This window comes from Otolemur garnettii, unplaced genomic scaffold, assembly GCF_000181295.1.
Source record: "Otolemur garnettii isolate 467f Iridium unplaced genomic scaffold, OtoGar3 scaffold00014, whole genome shotgun sequence".
Taxonomy (NCBI): domain Eukaryota; kingdom Metazoa; phylum Chordata; class Mammalia; order Primates; family Galagidae; genus Otolemur; species Otolemur garnettii.
Window position 1 is genome coordinate 9698151 of NW_003852409.1, and position 18405 is coordinate 9716555.

The 18405-nt window shown below is 38.1% G+C and overlaps 1 protein-coding gene across 1 annotated transcript in view; it reads left to right on the top strand.

Moving 5' to 3' along the window:
• The first annotated feature begins 40 nt into the window (after positions 1–40).
• TMEM38B (transmembrane protein 38B) overlaps positions 41–18405 on the top strand; it is a 44587-nt gene continuing 26222 nt past the window's right edge. Inside the window, exons 1-2 of the mRNA XM_003785203.3 lie at positions 41–270; positions 16765–16921. Coding sequence (XP_003785251.1) covers positions 159–270; positions 16765–16921 — 269 coding nt within the window. The 5' untranslated portion in view covers positions 41–158. The remainder of the gene's footprint in view (positions 271–16764; positions 16922–18405) is intronic.

Consider the following 18405-nt stretch of genomic DNA (forward strand, 5'->3'; position numbering starts at 1 on the left):
CGCGCGGCCCCGCCCCCGGCGCCGGCTCCCGCAGCCAGGGCGCACGCGCGGGGCCCGAGCGGGCGCGGAGCGGCGCCGCGTCCCCTCCTCCATCCCTCAGCGCTCAAGGTGGTAACCCGTCGCCGCGGCTTCTTGGGCCGCAGTGGTCCGCCGTAGTTATGGAGTCTCCATGGGATGAGCTGGCTCTGGCCTTCTCCCGCACGTCCATGTTCCCCTTTTTTGACATCGCCCACTATCTAGTGTCTGTGATGGCTCTGAAGCGTCAGCCCGGTGAGTGCGGGGCGCCGCGGACCGACCCTCTCAGAGTCCCCTACCGGCGGGGACGTCCCGAGTCGGGTGGGCGGCCGCTCGACCCAGCGGCAGCTGGCCTAGTCAGTTCTGAAGGTCGAGTTGGAGGACGCCAAGAGCCAGCGTCCAAGCTCCCGGATACAGATGGGGAAACTGAGGCCAGGGAGGGTGGGGGCCCCAGTAGTAGTTGAGGGAGGCGCAACCTGGGTTCCCAGCGTCGCATTAGGGGCGTGCGGAACTGACCCTGTCAGCAGGCCTTGGGACTCCCCAGATAGGTGATAGAAGTCGCTGCCGCATTTCAGTGCTGCTGGTGCCCTCCTCCGACCCCCACCAGGATTTGCGTGGTCTCCTGGTGTTACCACCACTTCCTTGGACAGTATTTGAAAGTCACCGGAGGGCAGAGTCCCTAGAGGCAGCAAGTTTCTAACTTAGTCTCTTGGAGCAACAAATAGTTATGGACTACTTTCCAATTATGGGAGTTGTACAAACACTGAAGTACAGGCACACCGGTATTCCCCTTCATGCAGTGTCCCAGCGCCTAGCTTAGCATATGAGAAGCAGGTGGATTGCCGTTTTCACTGTCACCGGCGACATTGCAGAAGTAAGTGTCATTTGACATAATTTCACTATCATGTAGATTGGGGAATATAGTCATAGCATTTTGAGTTCTTTTAACTATGTAATCAAGAAGCAGTATTTGTATTTTTTTGGTATTTGACATTCACGATATGTTTGCTCCAATAGTGCTTTTGTAGTTACTTCACCTCCATTTTAGCTTTATGGATCTTTCTTTGAGGTCAGGCGTTTCTTTGTCTACTTTCTGTGTGTTCATGTTGCCTTTCTGTCCTGCAGATAGTTGTGAGGGTGGTGCAGTCACTCTTAGGGTCTAGTGGTTTTTTAAATCCTTGAACTTCAGAAACATGTTTCACTTACCATGAAGTTGTAGCTCAGTCTACATCATTGGTAGAAATTTTGACATGGATAAGGGATTATTTCTGTATTAGAGTAAGACAGGTGATCTGCATAAGATACTGCTTCTTTGACATGAAAAGAAGTAAATTTTGTTACTGCTTCATATTCAGAATTTGATACTTTCTTGTATAGACTAAATCAGAGGTTCTCAAAGTGTGGTGCAGAGACTCATGAGTCTTCCCTGACACTTGCAGGTTAAACTCATTTTAATAATAATGTGCAGATGTTGTTCATCTTTTTCACTCTCAGTTTCTCACAAGTGTATAGTGGATTTTTCTAGAAGCTACATGACTTGTGATACTACTATATAACAGATGGAAGCAGAAATGAGAATTCAGCCAGCTGTTTTCTATTTGAAGGCTCATATTTGAAGAGATTTGTTAAAATACACAACAATATGACTTTTCTCATTAAATGTTTTTTGCTTTGAAAAATGTATTTCTCACATAGAGTACGTTAACATTTAGTGCATTCATTTTTACAATGAGTACATAAAGATTGTTTAAAAATTTTCTCAGTTAAAAATCTCTAATATGCGCCCTAATATGCCCTAATATAAACAAGTACTCTTTTAGGGTCCTCAATACATTTTAAGTCAATTTTTTTTAATGAAGTATAATTTACATACAGTTTATTCACCATATTTATTTATTTAAGTTTAATAATTCATTTCATTTTTTTTTAGAATCAAGGTCTTGCTCTGTAGGCTAGGCTAGATGCTTGCTGCTACTTCAACTTCCTGGGCTCTTGGGTAGCTGGGACTATAAGAATATACTATCGTACTCAGCTTTTGTTTTTTGTTTGGTACAGAGTCTCACTTCATCACCCTGGGTAGAGTGCCATGGCATCATCATAGCTCACAGCAAACTCAAACTCTTGGGCTGAAGTGATCCTTTTGCCTCAGTCTCCCAAGTAGCTGCATACCCAGCTTATTAAAAAAAATTTTTTTTTTTGTAGAGTCAGGGTCTTGTTATTTGGCTCAGGTTGGTTGTAAACTCCTGGCCTCAAGTGATTCTCCTATCTTGGCCTCCCAAAAGTGCTGGGCTTACAGGCATGAGCTACTGAGCCTGGCTATTCACCGTTTTAAATATAAAGTTGTGTGTTTTTGGACAAACACATATAGTCTTATAATTGCCATCATAATCTACATGTAACAGTTTCCTCATCCACCCCAGATTCCCTTCTGCCCCTTTGTAGTCAGTCCTCTCTCACCCCTTGGTACCAGAACTGCTTGCTGATTCCTAGGGGTGTAGAGGGATTCTGAGACTCCAAAATATGAGAACTGCTGAGATAACTGAATGCTAATAATAGAGTTTTATACAATACCAGTCTTGTACAGAGGTAAAAATGATAGAGTTAACATACGAGGGCAGTGGTAGCCTACCATTTTGGTACCGGGACTAGTTTCATGGAAGACAATTTTTTCACAGGCTGGGGTGGGGGTTGGAGGGTGTTGGAGGGTGTTGGGTGGAACAGGAAGGAGGTGGTGCTCAGGTGGTGATGCAGGCAATGGGGAGAGGGGATGCTGGATATTCCCTCTCCTTTAGTAAGAAAGTCTGATTAAAAACCAGGCGTTGTGGTGGGTGCCTGTAGTCCCAGCTACTTGGTAGGCTGAGGCAAGAGAATCACGTAAGCCCAAGAGTTTGAGGTTGCTGTGAACTATAATGCCATGGCACTTTACCGACGGTGACATAATGAGACTGTCTAAAAAATATATATATATATTTAAAGTATATTAAAGTTGAAAAAACTTGCTCCCTCATCAAATTCTAAGTTTGGTGGCTGTAAATACAGATGAATCTTCTCTGGCTGCTCACCTTCTGTGCACCAGTTTCTAAAAGGCAACAGATGGGAACCTTTTTAGCACCAGGGACTAGTTTTATGGAAGACAATTTTTCCATGGACTAGGGGTGTAGGTGGGGATGGCACAGACTGATGAAGTAGTGTGGCCAGGTTCTTAACAGGTCACAAACCTGTTGGGGATCAAGTGTCCCAGCGCCCTGAACCCAGCTGACCTGATTTGATTACTTGGCTGAGCTAGCTGAAAGTTCAATCGAGGCATGGCAGTAATTGAAAGCAAAAATGAATAAAAATAGAAAATAAAATTGGAGCAGCATGGGCAGCTGTGAATAGAGAGAAAAAGTAACCTGCACAAGTTTAAATGTAACAAAGAGAAATTTTACTTAGGAATAACACAGAGAAAGTTTAGAGCACTTCTGAAAAGAGTTGGAAGTGGGTCCTCTGATGGACAGAAGGTGAAAGAGACAGAGATGCAAAAGCCTGTAGGAGTATAAACACTTTATCCAGTTTGAAATTGGTTGCAAGTTTTTCATTGGCCTCTTTGTGTCTCTAGGCAGTATTGCCCTTTTCTATTGGTCATTCACTATCTCTTATTGGTCATTGGTTACCTAGGTTACTTCATACCCACATCTTATGGGCCCTCCAGACTTCCTGGTTCAGCAGGCCAGGTTTTTCTTCTACCGCTCTTGAAGCCCCTTTCTCAGAATCCATATTAGTGTATGGCCCTGAGGTTGGGGACCAGCACAGGGATGTACCTGTTTAAGCTTTTACCAGAAGAGTGTTAGACTTGGGGTTTCCTTTGACAATATTAACTTTTGTTAGTGTTCAATATCTTTTCATTCTGATTATCAGAAAAGTTTTCATTTGCATTGATCATGGTTACTAATGCTAATGAGTAATGATGATCATTATGAGTTATATGCTTCCTAAGTTTATCAGCCATTTGTGCTTGATTCTTTCAGTTGCTTAATACCTTTTGCTCTATTCTCTATTGGACTATAGATTATTGTCTTATTCCATTCTGTTGGCTCTTTTTGAGTCATAGGTATTAATTCTGTTTGTGTGTGATAGCCCTTTTTTCTTTGACTTTTGCAGTTTTTTTACTTCATTCATATGATTTTTTTATGGCAAAAGTTTAAAAAAAATTTAATAGTTAAATCTGCTTGCTTTTTTTTTGAGACAGAGTCTCATTTTTTTCACCTTTGGTAGACTGCTGCAGCTGCGTCCTGAGTAGCTGGGACTACAGGTGCCTGCTACAATGCCTGGCTATTTTTAATTTTATTTATTTATTTATTTATTTATCTGCAGTTTTTGGCCGGGGCTGAGTTTGAACCTGCCAGCTCTGGCATTTGAGGCCAGCGCCCTACCTCTTTGACCCACAGGCGCCGCCCAGCCTGGCTATTTTTTAGGGACGGGGTCTCGCTCTAGCTCAGGCTGGTCTGGAGCTGGTGAACTCAGGCGATCTGCCACCTTGGCCTTCCAGAGTGTTGGGATAACAGGCATAAGCCACTGCCCCCCCCCCCCCAAATCTGCTTAATTTGTCAAAGACAAATCTTTTGATTTTTTTCCCCCTCCTTTGTGACTCCTACGATTATTGTATGTATTTATTAAGGGCTTTCCCATCCCTAAGATTGTAAAAATTTAAAAAAAATTCTATATTTCTGTTCCTTTGGAAGTCTTTGATTCTAAATGATGCATGGCTAGAAGGAGAAGGAACAGTTGGAACTCAATTGTCTTAGGAGTAGGCTTATTGAATTGGTTTTCCTTTAATACCATTATTCAGATCATCTCTCCTGCATAGTTCTCCACAATGTCCTTAGTTTTTCCTTGTTTTCTTTACCCTCTTATTTCTTCTGTGAGCTACTAAAATCTTTCCAGTGAATTTTTTTTTTTCTTTTCTTTCTTTCTTTTTTTTTTTTTTTTTTTGAAACAGAGCCTTGCCCTGCGTAGAGTGCTGTGGGATCACAGCTCTTAGCAACTTCTAACTCCTGGGCTTAAGCGATTCTCTTGCCTCAGCCTCCCAAGTAGCTGGGACTATAGGCGCTTGCCACAATGCCTGGCTACTTTGGTGGTAGTTGTCATTGTTATTTGGTAAGCCCAGGTTGTATTTGAACCTGCTAGCTCTAGTGTATGTGGCTGGCCCCTTAGCCACTTGAGCTACAAGCGCTGAGCCCTTCCAGTGAATTTTTTATGGCTTAAGTTTGTCATAGTTGGTTGTTTGTAAGCGAGCAACACATAGTCGCTTGTAAGACCCCTCATGTCTTTTTCTAGCCTCTTTGTATTGAACAGTGTTGATATTGAACAGTAGTGGTGAATAGTAAGTGGCTTTGCTTTACTTCTGATTTTAATGAGAGCGCTTCTAAAGTTTTATCAAATTTGAGTTTTGCTGTAGGTTCTGTATGTTACGTATATGTTCTTCTGTATATATGTTCCTGTATCTTTACATTATCTTGATTGAAGGTGACAAATTTTATTAAGTGCTATTCTTTAAAAAAACCATTGAGATTATATTGTGTTTTCTATTTCAGTATGTAATGTAGTGAATTACATTAATACATTAAAAAGATGAATCATCTCCATTTCTTGGAATAAACTCTTATTGTAGATTGGGAAGCTTTCCTTTTTTTAAAGCTCTGGATGGCTTATTTAGTAGACATTGCCTGTTTGATATTTTTGGTAAACTTCAACTAGGAAGTTATCTGTTTTTTGGTGTATTTTAATGGATAAGTCTTACTTTTTTTCAATCTAGTCCTAATTCATTTTCATTATATTTTTTAGGAGTCATCTATTTAGATCTTCATGTATGTTAGAATAAATATGTACGTTATATTCTAGAAAATTTCTCTAGATTCCTCAGTACTTCATTCTTAATGTTATCCATGTCACTTGACTCTTCTGGATCTTACTTTATATCCTATGGTGATTTTTTATAGGTTCATGTATCTTTTCCCCATTTAACTCATTTAGAATAAGATATATATTGTTCAGGTCCTGTCACTAGATGCAGGAAGTAGCTTGTAATTTACTAATTCCAGTTTAATACTGAGTACATGTGATGTTTGTTTTTCCATTCTTGTGATACTTAGCTTAGGAAGATTAGGTCTCTAATTCCACCAGGTTGTTACAAAAGATGTTAGATCTCCATCATTTTTATGGTTGAATAATATTCCATGGTACACGTATATGTATACCATAATTTATTAATCCACTCATGTATTGGTGGGCACTTGGGTTGTTTTTACATCTTTGTGATTGTGAGTTATGCTGCTATAAACATTTGAGTGCAAGTGTCCTTATGATAAAATGACTTTTTTCCTGTGGGTAAATACCTAGTAATGGGATTGCAGGATCAAGTGGTGGGGTCTACCTTTAGTTCTTTGAGTCGGAGTCTCCATACCATTTTCCCTACGGGTTGTACTAAATTGCAGTCTCACTAATAGTGTATGAGTGTTCATTTCTCTCACATCCATGCTGGTGTCTGTTGCTTTGGGAATTTGTGACATTAGCCATTCTCACTGGGGTTAACTGATATCTCAGTGTTGATTTGCATGTCTCTGATGATTAGAGATGATGAGCATTTTTTTCATATATTTGTTGGTCATCAGCCTGTCTTCATAAGAAAAGTTTCTGTTCATTTGTCTTGCCCAATTTTTAATAGGGTTGTTTGATCTTTTCTTGTTTATTGGCTTGAGTTCTTTGTAGATTCTGGTTATCAGCCCTTTGTTAGATGTGTAGCATGCAAATGTCTTGTGCCACTCTGTAGATTGTTTTTTGCTTTTTTGATTGTAGCATTCTGTTTTCATATTTAGAACTAAAGAGCTTATGTGTATGTATTCCTAGTCTAATGCCCAGTTTCTGTTAGATTTTTACTTAATATCTATGCTTTATTAATTGGCAACCTTTTCCTATTCCCTAGTGATTGAGTCTCTAGAACTCAGACCTATAGTACAATAAACTATAATTCATATATATACTGCTACCAGGGTTCTTCTCATTGTTAGCTTCTCAGGTATGTTATTTATTTATTTATTTTTTTGATACAGTCTCACTCTGTTGCCCTGGGTAGAGTGCTGTGGTATCATCGTAGCTCATAGCATCTTTAAACTCTTGGGCTTTCATGATCCTCTTGCTTCAGCTTTCCTAGTTGCTGGAACTACAGGTGCTGCCACAATGCCTGGCTAGTTTTTCTATTTTTAATAGAGATGGAGTATTTCTCTTGCTCAGGCTGGTTTTGAGCTTCTGAATTCAAGCAGTTCACCTGCCTAGGCCTCCCAGAGTGCTAAGATTACAGGCACGAGCCACTGCGTCCAGCAAGTATGTTATTTCTCGAGAGTTTATTTCAGAATGTTACTCTTACCACTGCCAGTACCTCACTCCCTACTTTCCTATCAGTCTCCCCTCCTAGATCTTAAAAAATACTAGGGGAGGGAAAAAGGTAAAGGGAATTATCTCCTTTTTTTTCTGTCTGAGGTATGGAGAAGGATTGTTTTCCATTTGTATTTGGTTCAAGTTTAGGTTTTTAAATCTAAGGAAAGAGCATCCCCCCCGACTCATGTGACTTCTGCTTCATAAGCAAAGACATAAAGGCATCAGGTTATATAATAAGTGGGATTGTTTCCCCTCCCCCTGATTTTACTCCACTTGTCTCCTAATTGAACTCCGGTTTCTCCTGAACTCTATTATGTGATTGTCTTTTTAGTTTTGTGATTAGGCTAGTAGTGTAAGGGTTTTTATCTTTTTCCTTTTTTTCTGTCTTTTGTTGCATTGTATGTAGTATTGGTAAATTGGAACATGCTGTTTTGGGGGCTGCTGGTGAGAAACCATTTTAATAGAAAGTTTATATTACCAATTTTAATCTATCTTATGTTTTAGCTCTATCTTTTTTTCTTATTTAAATTTTCAGTAAAACAAACACATTTCTTCTCATTCCCATCCAATCACCATTTTCTTTTTTTATGAGACAGAGTCTTGATCTATTGCCTTGGCTAAGTGCAATGGCATCATCATAGCTCACTGCAATCTCAAATTCTAGGACTCTGGTGATCCTCCTGCCTCAGCCTTCTGAGTAGCTGGGACTACAGATGCCCACCACCACTTCAGGCTAATGTTTTCTGTTTTAGTAGATGTAGGGTCTTGTGCTCTTGGTCAGCCTTGACCTCAAGTTATCCTCTTGCTTTAGCCTCCCAGATTACATTCTGAGTTCTGCCACAGCTATACTCTGCTAACCTCTCTCAAGTCATATGTAGTTCAGTTTAGCAACTATTCATAGGAGCTCTATATTGTGCACTATAGTAGATGTTGAGGATACTGAAATGAAAGATGCTGATTAAAGCCCTAAAGAAACTCATCTGTGCTTTTTTCCTTTTGTTGATAGTGTCACATAAGGTTGAGCTACTTTTCTTATACAATAATAAGATTTACCACTGATTTCAGATACATGCAGAACATTTCAGTATATTGACTCTGATTCCCACATATCCCTGTAAAGTAGGTTGAATTGAATTCATTTTACAGGCCAGGGATAGTGGTTCACACTTGTGATCCTCGCACTTTGGGAGGCCAAGGTGTATGGATTGTTTGAGCTCAGGAGTTTGAGACCAGCCTGAGCAAGAGTAAGACCCTGTTTCTACTAAAAACAGAAAAATTAGCCAGGTGTAGGTGGCAGGTGCCTGTAGTCCCAGCTACTTGGGAGGCTGAGGCAAGAGGATCACTTGAGCCAGGAGTTTGAGGTTGTGTTGTAAGCTGTGCCACCATGGCATTCTACCTGTGAAGACAGAGTGAGACTCTGTCTAAAAAAAAATACAAAATCATTTTACAGATGAGGAATGGTTTTTTTTTTTGAGACAGAGCCTCAAGCTTTCCCCCTGGGTAGAGTGGTGTGGCATCACAGCTCACAGCAACCTCCAACTCCTGGGCTTAAGCAAGTCTCCTGCCTCCGCCTCCAAGTAGCTGGGACCACAGGCGCCCACCACAATGCCTGGCTATTTTTTTTGGTTGCAGCCATCACTGTTGTTTGGCAGACCTGGGCTGTATTCGAACCTGCCACCTTAGGTGTATGTGGCTGGTGCCTTAGCCGCTTGAGCCACAGGCGCAGAGCCTGCCCCAAATTTCTGAACTGGTCTGTGCCTTGTCTTTGCAGTTCATTTAACATTACTATTTTAAGTATTTTGCAATTTCTTAATAAGCTGTCATTTGACCTGGTTATTTTCTCTCATTTTCCATATCTCACCTATTTCTTTTTTTGCTTTTAGGAATTAAATCCAGAAATAAAGTTGATTATTGTTCCTTCCTTTAACTTGTGGGAGATGAAAGAGTTAATAAGTCTAGAATTGATCAGTTATGGGCATCAGGGAAAGGTACCAGCAGTGGTGGCAGCACAGTTTTATAACCTTTCTGAATCCCTATGTAAAAACATACAGAAAAGTGAAAAAATCATAAATTTACAGTTCAGTGAATTTTCAAAATGAACACATCCATGTAATCAACATTTAGATAAAATAGAACATTCATAATATTCCCAAAGTCTCCTTCATTATATGATTTAAAGAACCATAGCAAGTTCTACCCAGTGTGGGGTTAGGAAGGATGTCTCAGGAATGATAGTCCATAATTTACTTCTGTAAGTTTAAAGAATTTTGCTTAAATTATTTAATACTTTGTAAGTGAAAGGAAAGTTGGAATATTTGAGTGACCTGTCATAAATATCAGGTTGTGGTGAAAAGAGGTTGTGAAGTTAGGACACCTGTGTCCAGTTCAAACAATCAGTAATGTATAGAGTAGCTTGGGATAAGAACTTAAAATTCAGTATTTTATTTGTGCTATAAATGTGCTAGACTAGAACACCAGTGACTGGTTTTCCTTCCTTATGTGTCTGAGTTTTGGCTCCTAAGGAACTCCTCTTCCAAGTTTCTAAATTGTAATGATTTCAGGGTATTCTTTGTTCCACAAGAGCCGTAACTGCTTTCTGTAACTCTTAACTTCTGTGATAGCATAGTATTTATTTCTTTTTCAGCAGTCTAGTTAACAATTTTATACCTACTAAATTCCTTATTAAATTCTCTCTGTTAAAATAACTGTCATTTTCTGTCTCTTGCCTGGACTCTGATTGAAAGGGAAATCTAGAAGGGAGTTTAATGTCCTGCTTTCTGGCTTGCACATACCTTATTAAGATCTAAAGTTCTTGCTACTTACTGTTCATGAGATTCAGTTAGTATAGTGTCCTCACTGTGGTGTTGCGTGATCTCTCAATATGATCACATTCTCTCTGTGGAGTGGGAGAGTTGTGGTAGTTGAACAAAGCACAAAGTACTTCTGGGGTTCTTTGCAAATTAGTAAGGAGAAAAAAGTATATACTTAAAAGGTAATAAGAGTTGTACTGACCTAATCCAGTAAAAATACTATATTTTGAATACTAGCTATAGTTGGCGTCCCTATCTATGTTTATGAAAATTCACTGCAGTTCTCCAAGATCCCTCTGCTGTGTGTTAGATCAAACTGGCAAATTCAGTGTAATGCAGTAGCTTTTCATCTTTCAAGTCATTGGTTACAGCACCAATTTCTATGACAGTCTTTTTGTTTACTTTGTTGGTGAGGAGTTTCTGCTTGATCCTTCCTATGTTGATGATCCTTACACCATGCATCAGAGAACCAGTATGAGGATTATGCTGTTGCTAAGTATGTCGGTTCTAATTTTATGTTAAGAACTGGGGAAATAGCTATACGTATGGGTTTGTGGATCTACTTGGCCCACTCTGATTCAAACTTGATCTAAAGCTTCTTGAATTATGTCATAGATAATCTTTGAGCCTCTGTTGCCTACATGATTTTTTAAAATCATTTTAATGAAAAAGCTTACTTGAATGTATGAAATCTATCATGATCTTCCTTTTTCTTTCTTTTCATTTTATTTATTTATTTATTTTAGATAAGTCTCTCTCTGTTGTCCTATGGTTGAGTGTAGTGGCATCAGCCTAGCTCACAGCAACCTCAAACTTCTGGGCTCAAAGGATCCTCTTACCTCATCCTCCCAAGTAGCTGGGACTGTAGGTGCCTCTCCACTACCCCCGACACCTGGCTAGTTTTTGTATTTAGTAGAGATGGGGTCCTGCTCTTGCTCAGGCTGATCTTGAACTTGCTTAGCTCAAGCAAACCAACCGTCTCAGCCTCCCAGAATGCTGGGATTACTGGAGTTGGCCACCCTGCTTGGCTTTTCTCTCTTTTTAAAAAGGAGATAAATCTATAAAAGGAAGAGACTATGAAACAAAAGCAAACTAATATGTAATTTAAAATACTTAACTTCTGGAGTTGAGGCTTTAAGAAGTCTCAAAGATTCCTCTGCTTTTTTCCTGGACATCATAAATATCAATCACTAGCAAGGTGAATGTCAACTGTTTTGAAAATAGCTATGGTACAACTAGTTCTTAAAAATAGGACATACTGTCAAACTAAAATAGACCGAGTATAACAAAATAAAGAATTCACATATGTAGCACATTTAAAACTATCTTTCCAAGCTTTGTTATAACTGAGTTAATAAAACTCTTTTACTTTATTTTTTATTTATTTTTAGGTGTTAGAGGTAAGGTCTCACTCTGTCACCCAGGATAGAGTACTGTGGCACAATCATAGCTCTCTATAGCTTCAAACTCTTTGGCTCAAGTGATCCTCCTGCCTCAGGCTCCTGAGTAATAGAACTATTTTAAATATAGTCCAGTGATTCATTTTGGCTAGAGTGTGGGGTTATTGTGCACATGTGATTTTTAGTGAACTTACAGGACTAGACTGATTTTATTTTTTGGCTTTCATGTCATAATGAAAGTATGTTGATGTTAAAGTCCATACGTGTTTGTTTAATTAGATTCAGGACTCAATGTGACAAATTTTGGTAAGAATTTTGGGGAAAATAATTCTATGATAGCATATTTTAGACAGTCTTTCTCTGTTGTCTTGTGGTTGAGTGTTGTGGCATCAGCCTAGCTCACAGCAATCTCAAACTTCTGGGCTCAAAGGATCCTCTTACCTCATCCTCCCGAGTAGCTAGGACTATCGGTAGGATAACTCAAGGTAGGATAGATAATTTTTTCTCTTTTATGTGTTAATATGTTAAAAATAAAATAATTTTGAGTTATAGAAATTTTTCTGGATGAAATAATTTTGAAAATTAAAGCAAGTAAAACTAAGGTGAGGGAGATCCTCCCTCCAACTCCGTTCTTTTCTTGTCATTTTTTTTTCCTAATAAAATCGTAGTTCCATTGATTTAAGACTGTTGGGATTATGAGTACTTTTATACTGCCATGATATATCATTCTCACCCCAGCTTTGCAATAAAAACTCAAAAAAATTATATAGAGCTTAGAGAATTGAGTCAGAAGCAGCGTAAGGGTTTCCTTTTGACAACCTATTTGCTATCAGTGATTAATCCATTCAGCAGATAAATGAATCATCAGAGTGTCTACCACATCCTAGGTAGTAAATATATGCTATATCTATTTTTTTTTTTTTGTAGTTTTTGCCCAGGGTGGGGTTTGAACCCTCCAACTCTGGTATAAGGGACCGGCACCCCACTCTCTTTGAGCCACAGGCACTGCCCATAAGCTACATCTAGTTTTTCTACTCATTTTAAGCCCTCATAAAATATGTACTTACATTGTATTACTTATATTTATGAAAGATGAAATTTGTGCCAAAAGAGGCTAAGAGGGATCCTGTCCAGAGGTTATAAAACTAGTAATCAGTCATAGCTGCCTATTTGACTTGTGACGGTCAATCCTAGTTAAGGGAAGTAAAAAATAGTAAAATTATAATCCTTAAACTCATTGAAACATTTCACATATATTTTTCTGTCATACGATAAACACTTACTGTTCCACTGTTGAAGTCTCTGTTAGAGTCTCAGGGGTTAACGGTCTTATAAAGGAGATGAATTATGAACAAAATATTGAATGTGATGTATCTTAAGAGGAATGAGTAAAATAATCATAATTTGAGGTAAAAGGAAAGTTATTTTGATAGCCTTAATCAGAAATGAATAATATGTGAGTGAACACTTTGTGCAAAAGCACTTAGTAAATTTGACTTAGATTGTTTTAATAGTTAAAGGGAAACTCTGGTGGGTGTATTTGGATTTGGCTTAGCCAGTGAGTGGTGAGTATCTGAAGGTAATGCTAAAGTTTTTGTTAGCATAATACTAAGTAGGGTGGTGCCTGTGTCTCAAGGAGTAGGGCACTGCCCCATATACCGGTGGTGGCAGGTTCAAAACCAGCCCTGGCCAAAAAATGCAACAACAAAAAAGAATAATACTAAGGAATGCAGAAAATAGAGACTCCAGCCAATATTCCCTAATTATATATTTATCAGAAATAATCACCTTGGGATTGTGTCTTTCTAGTGATTGTGCTGTGCTATAATGAGCCCCTTACGGTTCTCATTTAGTTAGAGCTCCCATTTGAGACTGCACCCCCAGTACTAGCCAAGGTACGCCCGTGACAGAGAGGGAGAGATACACATGCTAGGCAGTGGGACTGTGGGACGGTGGAGAGGAAGAAGAGGAAAGGGAAGAGGAATATTTTATGCTTGTAAATAAGCATTAGAAGTCTGGAAGAAATCACTCCTTAGGAGAGGAGTATAACTGAATGGTAAGAGTAGAGAGGAAGGGTAATTTTGCTTTTTTCCCCCCTTATTTACTTGCATCATAATGTGATAGCCAATACGCATTGGTTATTATGGGTCAGGATGAAAAACATTTTATTCTGGTCTTTTGTCCTATAGAAGTCTTAAATTTTGATGTAGTCATATTTGTAAATCTTTTCCTTCATGGCTTTATTCAGGTTAAGTACTTTTTTTGTTTCTAGAATTTTTTTTTTGAAAGTCTAGAATGTTGAATTTTTATGAAGTGATCTTTTATTATTTGTCTAAAGGAGTGATCATAATAATTTGCTAGTATGAGGAATGGTTTTAATATATTTCTAAATATTGAACCTTCCTTGAATTCTTTGGCTAAAATCTACTTGGACATGATTTATTATCTTTTTGAAAAACTAGTGATTTAAGTTTGTTGTTAATTAGAATTTAGTGTGTATCCTTCCTTTCTGTCTCATTGTTGCCCTTCCCCTCCTCCTTCCTGTTTCATTATCTTTCTCTTTGTCTCTCTCTCTCTCTCTCTTTTTTTTTTTTTTTTTTTTACAATTTTTGGGTTAGGATTATGTTGTTTCATAGGACGATTTTTCTCCTTTGCTATATGTACCTATCATGGTTATACAAATAAATTGTGCAAAAATATTTGGTAAAATTTTTTTCCCATTAATTTATTTAGGCCTAGCACCTTTGTTAGGCTAGGTTTTTGCCCTGTAGTTTTTTCTTGTAATTATTTGTTATGTTCAGGTTTCTACTTGTTTTTAAGGGAATTTTACTAATGTATAAGTTCTTAAAAAATTGTCCAATTCAACTACATCTTTGCATACATTGGATTAAATATATGTTGTTTTCTTATAGTTTAAGAAAACTCTGTGTCTTCTTTTCTTTTTTTTTTTTTTCTTCTAATGCTATGAACTTTTTTGGGGCAGAGTTTCACCTTGTTGCCCTAGGTTAGAGTACCATGGCATAAGCCTGGCTCATAGCAACTTCTAACTCCTATGTTCAAATGATTCTTCTGCCTCAGCCTCTCCAGTAGCTGGGACTACAGACCCCTGCCACAACACTGGCTACTTTTTCTATTTTTAGTATAGACAGGGTTTTGTTCTTGCTCAGGCTGGTCTCAAACTCCTGAGCCCAAGGAGTCCTCTTGCCTCAGCCTCCCGGAGAGCTAGGATGACAGGCATGAGCCAGCATGTATAGCCGTTTTAGTCTTTTTTTTTTTTTGAGACTGAGCCTCAAGCTGTCCCCCTTACGGCAACCTCCAACTCCTGGGCTCAAGCGAGTCTCCTGCCTCAGCCTCCCAAGTAGCTGGGACCACAGGTGCCTGCCACAACACCTGGCTATTTTTTAGTTGCAGCCGTCATTGTTTTGGTGGGCCTGGGCTGGATTTGAACCCGCCACTTTAGGTGTATGTGGCTGGTGCCTTAGGCACTTGAGCCACAGGCGCCGAGCCTAGTCTTTTTTTTAATCTTCCTCACACTTGTGGTCTATTTTATTGTCTTTTCCAAGAACAGCTTTGGGTTGATTTTAGTAATTGCCATCTCTATTCTCCATTTTAGCTTTGTTATAATTCATTTCTACTTTTATATTATTGCTTTTATTTTATTTTATTGCTTCTGTTTCTCTGGATGAGTTTAATTTTTATTTTTGAACTTTTTTCCTGTGATCATTTCAAACCCAAGGAAAGTTCTCTGAATATTCTTATTTATGCATGTTATTTTTTAAAACCACTTGAATATAAATTAGGGGCATTTTGTCCAGTTACTTCTAATTACTTAAGTGTGTATGTTCTGAGTACCATAGTATGGTTGTCAAAATCAGGAAGTTTAACTACGATGAAATACTGTTATTTAAGCCATAGTCCATGTTTATATTTCATCAGTTGTACAATAATGTCCTTTATAATTTATTTCCTATTTTAGGATATAATCTAGGCATGCATTGCACTAAGTTGTTGTTTTGTTTCTTTAATGTTATTTAGCTTGGAATGTTTCATTGGCCTTTTTTGTGTGTTTCTTGACCTTGACATTTTAAAAATAAAAGCTACTTGTTTGTTTGTTTCATGTTTTGTTTTTTTTTTTTTTCTCTTCCAGAATAGCCTTCATTTGGGTTTGTCTGATTAGGTTAGCTCTGGTTATATAATTTTTATTAGAAATACTCCAGAAGTGATATGTATCCTTAGTGTATAATATCAGAGGTCATCTGATGTTGTTTATGGTGATGTCTGTAAGGTTTCTCGGCTCTGAAGTTATTATTTCCTTTCATAATTAGTAAGTAATTTTGTTGGGACTCATGTTGAGAGAGGTAAATATCTATTCTTCAGTAACCTTCACTTTTGGTTTTGTTACCCTATTTCTCACCTGTTTTTGAAAGCTTAGTTTATTTCAGCCTGTTTTATTTTCTAATGTACTTAATTAAGATCATACATTTTTCTTAATGTATCACTTTGACATATTGTCTAGGAGTACTTAAAGTTGGGTTTAGGATGAAAGGAGCCAGTAAGTTGGAAGATTGTTTATAATAATGTATTAATAGGGGCTTGGCGCCTGTAGCTCAAGCGGCTAAGGCGCCAGCCACATACACCAGAGCTGGCAGGTTCGAATCCAGTCTGGGCCTGCCAAACAACACTGATAACCACAACCAAAAAATAGCTTGGTGTTGTGGTGAGTGCCTGTTGCTTGGGAGGCTGCTAGCTGCTTGGGAGGCTGAGGCAAGAGAATTGCTTAAGCCCAGGAGTTGGAGGTTGCTGTGAGCTGTGATGCTACAGTACTGTACACAGGGTGACAGCTTGAGGCTCTGTCTCAAAAAAAATTGTATTACTAGGTAACTGGTAATGGGAACTTAAAAGGGGTATTTTAAAGGTGCCAAAGGTGCCCCAATTCACCCCTTAATGGAATGTTTCCAGTCTTGCTTTAAAGAACAAAGAATACGGTTTTCAATGATCATAACTGGCATACCTATAAGTTGCTGAAAATTATGAATTAAAGAGGTTTATTTCTTCAGTGTACCTAGCAGCTTGGGACTTGTTTAATACACATACAACTATCTCATGTTTTTGTCTTACCATTTCAGGAGCAGTGGCAGTGGCATGGAAGAATCCTTTTTCTAGCTGGTTTACTGCTATGCTCCACTGCTTTGGTGGAGGAATTTTATCGTGTATACTGCTTGCAGAGCCTCCACTGAGGTTTCTTGCAAACCACACTAATATATTACTGGCGTCTTCAATCTGGTAAGCTGCCATTATGGCGAACTATGGGACATATAAAAAATTGTTTCATAAATTATTTAGTAAAATAGAATTTTTTTTCTTTGAAAAATATTTTATGTTCTTGAAAAGTTAGTGCATGTGCAAGGAAGGAACCCAAATGATGCCAAAGGCTTTAAGTGCAAAATATGTTCTTTCTTGCCATTCTCCCCTTATCTTCTTCCAAAAGCTTGGTGGGGGGCAAAGGTAACAAGTCCCCCACCCCCATGAACTGCACCAGTGACCCAGCGGATACACAGGAGTGAGTGGAAGGCTTCTAGAAAGAGGAAGGCCTTGCTTTTCAATTTGTTCTTTTGTAGAAGGATTCTGAAAGAAAACCAACGAAGTACACCTAAGCTATCAAAAGAAATTAACTTATGTATCTTTAGTAGAAACATTTCAAATACTAAATATTTGGTCCCAGCTGTTTAGCTTGTGAACCTAAACCGAATACACGCATCCAGCATGTCTGCTGTACTCCTGCTCACTCCACTCTCACCGTAGAGCTTTGCTAGTTCTTGAACATATAAGGTCTTCTAGCTCTGTGCCTTTATACTTAATTTCCTCTCCCTGTTCTATTTTTTCCCCCAGAAGACTTATGTTTTCTTTTATCAGAGAGTCTTTCCCTGACTGAAATAGTACCTCTTCTCCCGTGACTGTCACATCATCCTTTGTTTTTTTTCTTGATTTCTTAATCCTGATTTCTCTTAGTCCACTAGAAAAACAACCTAGCAGAGCAGGGATTTTATTTTGTTAACTGTGTACCAACTACTGTTCTTGATTTAGTAATTACGTTTTAAAGAAACAGATTGCTATGCACTGTTACATACCTTTCAGTTTGAGCCAAGAAAGCATGTTTAGAGACAAAAACTTATATTTCATTTAAGGGATCAACTCATCAAATTCTGTAATCCCTAACTACTCAAATACATTATAGTATTTCATTTATAAAACTTTCAAAAACAAAAATAAAGATATAAATATATGCTAAAACTGTGCATAAAGCAAAGACTTGTGTTTTTTTAGATGGGATGTAATTTTTTTTTCTTTTTCTTACATATACATGTGTATGTTAGGTTTCCACTTTTGCCTTCACAGAATTAAAAGGCTAAATTTAATGACAATAATAATATTTAACATAAGGACTAAGAACAGAAACCTCATAAAGAATGAAAGAAGATAAATACATTCAGAAAAAAAATCAGACAATTGCTGCAATGAATAATAGTAATAATGCAAAGAAAGTAACATTCACATTGTCAGATAGAAGTATGTCTATTATAGAATACTTTGATCAGTTAACTTCTTCTTATTTTGTTTTTCCAAAGTCTCAAAAAAAATAGACAACTAATATTTATAAATAAAAGATAATTAAAAAGAAACAGATCATACCAAATCTTATAGACAATAGGGGATGTAATTTTTTAGCTCTACATTATGTTACTAGATTAATCTGCAGGTTTGTGTGT